The sequence below is a fragment of the Phaethon lepturus genome, unplaced genomic scaffold, assembly GCF_000687285.1.
Source record: "Phaethon lepturus isolate BGI_N335 unplaced genomic scaffold, ASM68728v1 scaffold17457, whole genome shotgun sequence".
Classification (NCBI taxonomy): domain Eukaryota; kingdom Metazoa; phylum Chordata; class Aves; order Phaethontiformes; family Phaethontidae; genus Phaethon; species Phaethon lepturus.
In genome coordinates, this window is record NW_010552719.1 from 1 (window position 1) to 7,190 (window position 7,190).

The 7,190-nt window shown below is 42.5% G+C and overlaps 1 protein-coding gene across 1 annotated transcript in view; it reads left to right on the forward strand.

The window, feature by feature from the left end:
* Nucleotides 1–578: 578 nt before the first annotated feature.
* EIF4E2 (eukaryotic translation initiation factor 4E family member 2) overlaps nucleotides 579–7,190 on the forward strand; it is a gene marked incomplete at its 5' end in the record, with an annotated part of 18,994 nt that continues 12,382 nt past the window's right edge. The window contains 3 exons of the mRNA XM_010291309.1: nucleotides 579–693; nucleotides 2,012–2,146; nucleotides 4,605–4,709. Coding sequence (XP_010289611.1) covers nucleotides 579–693; nucleotides 2,012–2,146; nucleotides 4,605–4,709 — 355 coding nt within the window. The remainder of the gene's footprint in view (nucleotides 694–2,011; nucleotides 2,147–4,604; nucleotides 4,710–7,190) is intronic.

Consider the following 7,190-nt stretch of genomic DNA (forward strand, 5'->3'; position numbering starts at 1 on the left):
AGTCGTCCGGCGGTACAGGCCTCTGCTCGTGGCGAGGCATCCCTGACGGTGCACTGCCGTGGGGCGGGCCGCCTTTTGGCCCCGCTTCTCGCTCATCTTTTCCGGCCCTTCGCAGGGGATGGGGAGGGCGGAGAGACATGGGAGGTGCAGGGCGCTGGCGTGCTGTCTGCTCGTCCGAGGTGCTGTCTCGGCTATGCTTAGGGGCCTATGGAGCTGGGTGGGAGAGAGTCAGCTAAGTTACAGTGACAGGTCTTCATGTTCACCTCATGAGTAGTTAGGGAGCCTAACAAGTAGCTGGGGTGTTCTGTGGCAGATCAGTATTTAGTATGAACTGCTTGAGTTCGTTCTAAAAAGGCATTTTGTTGCTCTCACTTCTGCTTAAAAGTGTGTTTAAGATGCCTGTGGTGGACTCTGGACATGGAAAGTAGTAGTAGTTTTCACTGTATTGGTTGTCAAGTGTACCTTTCCAGATGCTGATGGCCCTTGTACCATCGAGGAGCTTAGACTACTAGGAATTGGTATGAAACTTCTTAGCTGTGCAATGTAAGACTCACCTTCTTTGTGTTTTTCTTTGTCAGATTGAAAGATGATGATAGTGGAGATCATGACCAGAATGAGGAGAATAACACACAGAAAGACAGTGAGAAGGAAAAGAATGATCGAGAGAAACCACAGAGTACTACCAAGAGGAAGGTATGGTGCTGGCATCTGCATTCCATCGCTAGGACATGATGTACGGGTGCTAGAGAGTTGGTCCTCAGTTCAGGGATAAGGAAAATAAGTCTTGGTGGGTTGCGGTCACTTAATGCACTGTTACTGTTGTTATGAAGACAGAAGGGCTGCCTTAGCATTCAGGTAATTCCATGTAATTTTGGGGGGTGTATAATCTGAGGGGTGAATGCCCCCTTCACAAATGCAGCTAGTACTTGGCCAGGCTTTTGAAAGAAATGAGAAATAAAGCTTTATTTAAAAAAAAAAAATTCTTTGGAAGACTGTGTGGATGAAGGACTGATTGACAGGGGAGTAGTGGCTTGCAGTTGGTTTAACAGGCTGTGTTTGTGCCACTGCTGAAATAACTCTTAAGACGGGTCTCTGTGACTGTAGTGTAGCATAGTTAAGAAGGCATATATCCATCCTGTTTTGTTTGTTTTTTAATCTTATGCTTAGGAAAACTATTGTCTGAAATAATGAAATCCTTATAAACTTATAGACAAGAAGAGAGTAGAGGTTTAAGCCCTGGTTACTCCTGTAACAATATCAAGTGATACAAGATGAGAGCTTTTTGTTGTTTTGTTTTTTTTTTCCTGTTAGTTTTGATTCTTGGATAATGTTTCTTTTTAATCTCTTTTATGCTCATTAGGAATCTTTTTAATCAGAAATTGATGTTTTGGAAATTGAAAAATGATCACTGCCCACTGCTAGCCATTGGTTCAGCCGAAGCTGATATAACGAGTTCTAAGACAGACTAATCCTCCCAGAGTGTTAGGGTGTTGGTTGCTTAAGGGAGTTTGTGTCACCAGAGAGTTATAATTGCTTTTGAATCATGGTTTAGTATAAATGGGTTTTGTTATTCCCCGAGGAGGAAAATGCCTTATTTTTTTCCTTAATTTGAAAAAGTTAAAACTCTTGCATTGCCCTTTTTAGCTTGTCTGTCTTTTTTCCTTTGAGATCGGAACAGCTGAGGACTAAAGGAAAATTTAGTAATATTGCCTCTAATAGTCACAAGGGTTGCTTTTTTTGTGACGCTCTCCTAAGCTAAGTTATTATTTCCTTATCTATCCCTGCACTGCAAATTTCTAATATCCTTTATAGTAGTCAGCTTGCTGTTAGCATAATGGTCCATTTCAGACAATTAACAAAGATAGTATTTTTCTGTAAAAATGAGGATCAGTTTTTTGTTTTATAGTCTGTGAGGGCAGAAGCATATGGACTTCTCATGCTGTGAATGTAATTTTTTCCATTCCCCTTTAGAGGAGTGTATAAGGGGTAAGCAAGCATTTCTGTTTTTAAGGCTGTTGTCCCAGGGCCAGCTGAGCACCCCTTGCAGTATAATTATACCTTCTGGTACTCCAGACGAACACCCGGGAGGCCTACCAGCTCGCAGAGTTATGAACAGAACATCAAACAGATTGGCACCTTTGCCTCCGTGAGTATATATCCTGTTGTCCTTGTGTCACGTGGACATGGCACGGTCATCATGGCTGGCTTACTCCCTGTGTGCTAGGTGTATGCACATGCAGGCTGTGCTCTTGTTGTCAGGAACAGAGGAGAGTGAGTGATGTGCCATGACTTACATATGAGTTCTTGAATTACCTACAGCAGGTGACATGTCTTAAACAGTTCTCTGCCCTGTGCTATTTATCTGTGCCTGCAGTAATGGTGGTGGTTGGAATAATAATACAAAATGAGAAGAACTCCCATGTAGCTTAAATCTGCTAGCTGGAGCAGAACCTGACAGGTAAGCAAGACAATAAAGGAACAGCTTTTCTGGACGCAATGTAGCTGTGAAGAAAGACTATACAGTCCCACACACACTTCTCCCTGTCTGTATTTCCACCACAATGACTGTTTGGAACAGGCATCTGGCATGCTGTATATACAAGCAGCTGGTGGCCCAGTGTCTGTTGCCTGTCTGGAAGTGATGACTGAGGTGCAGTTTGGTGTTGCAGTGAAGTTCATTAAAAGGCAAACTGCTCTCCCTTTCCCCTTCCACTCTTTGTGGTTGTTTATTCCTGGAATAAATTGAGCATATCCTGGAAAGGCAGTGTTGGATTGTTGCTTGGTACTGGCAGTGTAAAACCATCATTAAGATCCCAAGATACATAAGCAAAACATGTCTCCATTGTACAGGCACCACATACAATACCATTCTCAATGCTGGGAAGTCTGTTGGCTGCTTTTTTTTTCTTTTTTTTTAAATGTAGTATGTTGTCCAGATTTTCTAGGGTCCCTTGCAAATGTTAATTAGGCCCGCCAGTAAATCTCTATCTTCTCTAATGTGAGAATTTGTAAAAATATCCCTTTATCCTTTCTCTGGAGGCTGCAAAAATATGCCTGTCCAAGCAGCTGGGTTGTGTTATTGCATCCACACAGGATAAGAGAAGGAAGAATAGCTGTAAGCCTGCTGGATCATGGGTAGTTACTGCTCCTACTCCCCTGAATGAGCAAGTAATTTTAGTTCAGTGAATGAAAAATGTGGCTGCTGCTTCACGATCTGGCAATAACTTTTCAGTCTGTCTGCTAAATCAGTGTAGACTTAACATTGATTTTTAGCTCCTTAGAGGAAAAACTTCACACGTTCTGTTGTCTGTTCTTTTCTGTAAAGAATTTGTAGTTGCTCTTTTAGGTTAGAAGTGCTAGAGTCCAGTTAGGATGGAGGGAGGCTGGTCAGCAGATCTGATAACGTGTTTGGTTCCAAATTCTGTTTAAAGAGGAGGAAGAAGAAGCTTCAGAAAGAATTGTCTGAGCCTAAATCTGGGTTCAGATTTATTCTTTGCTTTTCAGTAGAAATCTCTGAAAGCTTTTAAATGCTAACCACTAGAGGGCATATTTACTCGGTGTAAGAATTTCCACGCGGCGTTTGCATGTGTCTGACAAAAATAGATTGCTTCTGACCCCACCTCAGTCTTGGTTCATAACTTTATTGGCTATAAAAGCAAATTCCTTCTTGGATGGCAGAGGTCAGAGATTGGAGCAGAATTCCAAGTGGTGACCAAGTCATTAAGGTCTCTGATAAAGCAGTTGGGATGGTGTCTGACCCCTCCAGCTTTACTGCTAGTCTGCTTAATAGCTATTGTCTTATTGAGTAGAGTCCTCTTAAAATGTAGTAATTAGTAACATCTTCCAGTGCCTTGTTTCATTTTGAAGATCCAGCCTCTCTAAAATCCTTTCTTATCCAGAGAATCTCAAAGGATAAATTATGTTATTTTTAAGAATTAGAAAAGATAATTCCCTTGCTTCTGGACAGGTTGCCTGAAGTAGACACAGGAGTGCCAGAATGGAAAGTCGTGAAAGTGTACCATGGCAGATTGTAAAAGGAAATAAGAGATATTTAAATAAAAGCTCTTAATGGTGCCTTAAGATCTTAAACCAGCACCAGAATGTGTCTTTTGTCTTAAAACCTGGACACAGTAAAATTAAATCCAAAAATGTCTCATTTGGAGGCTTCTACGGTCTTCATGATTGCAGAGAGCAGTGGCTTAATGCAGGGCTAATGTGTATAGCGTAGAGAGGCTTGGCTGTAGCTGATGCGCTTGACATGTCCCCTAATTGAAAGTTCGGGCAGTAGGATTTACAAGATTGGAACTGTTCTCCAGAGCAGCAGTTACCTTAGCACAGATTTCTTCAGACCCAGTAACTTTGGAGGCACCTGTTGAATATTTCAAGTGGTCACCTGGTAATGGAGGTAGTCAGAAACAGTACCCAAGCTCTGATCCTACCACTGCCTTCTGGGTATCCTAATCAACACTCTTGTGACAAGAAAGTAGAACAGAAGAGGGGAAGGTGGCACTGGCCAGATGGTGTAGAAAGGGAAGCCTTTTTCTGTAGAAATCTTGTCTGTGCACAGTTTGAACAGCCTCATTGTGTGGTTCGTGTCATTGCAGGTGGAGCAGTTCTGGCGGTTTTACAGTCACATGGTCCGTCCTGGGGACCTGACAGGCCATAGTGACTTCCATCTTTTCAAAGAGGGGATCAAACCCATGTGGGAGGTGAGTTGGCGCTCTCATTTCTGCCTTGATATTTTCCCAGAGTATTCTGGAGGGAACCTTCTACAGTGAAGGGACTTTTGTCATTAAATGGCACTCCAGGCTTCTCTTGGGTGCAGTCTTTTCTTCTGGGTTTCCCGTAAACTTGTCCTCAGAACTCTGTCCCATGTGACCTAGCCATTCTGTGACCTGCTGGGAGAGGAGAGGGAAGATGTAGAGAGTTGCCGGCTGCGCTCGCTGGAAGGTTGCAGAACTGCATTTGCCTGTGGATCTGTTCAGAGGATTTCTGGGCAATGTTGCCTGGAGCCCATTGAAGGGAGGACTCCAGCTAAGCTCTGTGCCTCCTAATACAGACACTTGCACCTTATAGCTTTGTCCAGTGACAGCAGCATGGGGCTTTCCTCTAGAAGGGCTGTACCTCTGTACATGGAATTGAACAAAGCTTATAAGAAACCAACCCTTCTTTTTCAGACAAGGAAGGAAGAGGTGCATATGGTTAAAAGCCTACAGCAGTACATAGAGCTGGAGATAGAAAGGAGACTTAGCCCTTCATTTGCTATTTTTGTTCCAGGGCACTTAGTTTACTTCTGTCCATTCCTATCCCAAATCTGTTAGGGGGAAAAAAAAAAAAAAAATCTTTGCGCAGCAAATCATTCTTCCAGTTCCTGGCCTGCTTCCAGCAATGACCAATACCATTTGCAATATGAGAATTTTATGTGTTACTCTGAAGTACCTAATTATGCTGCTTGGTCCTGAGAAATTTATATGTGACCCTAGCTAGCAATTATTTTAAGCAAGGTGTTTTATAGCCAGTGACTGCAAATACAATTTATATAAAACGTTTAACCATCTTCGGACTCCTAGTGAGCTAGCTGCTCTGATAACGTGTCAGCCAGAGAGTCCACAAATTAATGATACCAGAATTTCTATAAAGCATTTCCCTATAGCTATTTTAAGATGGGGGTGGAGAGATTCTTTGTTTTTTTTATTTTTGGCCCCACTCCCTTGTAGTTATAGAAGAGGACCTGTGATCTTGCTGCTGGTCTTCCCTTTGCTTCCCTTCCCTTTGTAAGGTTGTGCTTATGGTCCTTTCTCTTCCAAACTAATGCTTACTTACTGTTATTCTTGTAGGCACATAATGTGCACGTATGTAGCTCTTATCTTTTTCTGGATCCATCTGTGCCTTTTCTGGGTAAAGTCAGAAGCACTAAGCATAATGTTCTCTGGTGACTTTCTGGGCTGCAGATCATTATTATTCTGGTAAAGGGAAATCAAATGCTTGACCGAACTGAAGAATGTTTAACCTGAAAGAAAACTAACAATAACCATAAAATACACAATACAGCATCTGCCTTCCAATCACTGTTCTCTTCTAGCCTTGAACCTGCCTAAACCACCTTTGAAATATTTTCAGCATACCATTTTCTCTTCTGACCCCCATTAGTCATTGTGGAAAGTTTGAGAAATTAAACCAAGCTCCCTGCTTAAAGGCTGAAACCTCAATGGCTTAATTCTTAGTGTGATGTTCACAACTTTGAAAACAAGGACACTTAAAGTAGTTCGCATCTCATGGGAGTATGCCACATTCCTAGAAATTGTGTTGATTTGGATTCTTCACCTTGCATGTGGCTGCTGTTATGCCTTGACATTGTCTGGAGCTCACGCCCTCCCCTTTCAGTAGAGGCTTTAGCACATACCTGAAAATTGGGAGTCTGGTGAATGCTGCTGTTACGCTGGCACTTCCATGTTTGCTCAGGGTTGCTTCGCTAGCACTTGGTGTCTCTGAGAGCACATGAATGTTTAGTTTTATCTGAGCCCTAAAGAAGCTTTAAGGCTAAAACAAAGTTAACTTTGTTTCATTAAGAAGAGTTGGGCTGCTTTGCCTGGCATCTTTAAGGTGTATCCCAGCTTGGCAGAGTGGATTGCTGGTGATTTGGCCAGGGATGTTCTGTGTTGTGCAGTCCCATCTGAGTTATCCTTTGTTCTTCTGTGTTTCTGTCCTAGACCTGTCCTCCATTTCCCTTCCTAACTTTGACTTGTTCCTACCTCTCTCTTTTTTGCTTTGGATGGAATTTGTTCCTCTCTCTCCTCGTAAGATTTCCCAGCTACAATGTTTTACAAGAGAATGCCACAGTGTTCTGCACAGAGGAGGAGCTGCTGTTTGACATAGGTGTGCATTCTGTGAAGCAGGGGAGTCTGTAGCAGTTTTCAGCTCTTTTTCAGATGCAGCATACAAAATCACAATATTGAGGTGACAGACTGGATGCTTTTTTCTTTACTCTCTCCCCTCGTTTTTGGTTATTTGCCTGGATTACTGCAGTCTGGAACAAACAGTCAGCTGTATGGTGTGTGATAATGTCAGTGATTCCTAGAGAAAGGACTGGTCCTTTCTGTGTTAACACAACTTGTGAGCCCGTTCCTGGAAATGTGGAAGGTGTTTTTCAACTTTTCACTTGCTTTTAAATACTACTTTGCAAACTCTTT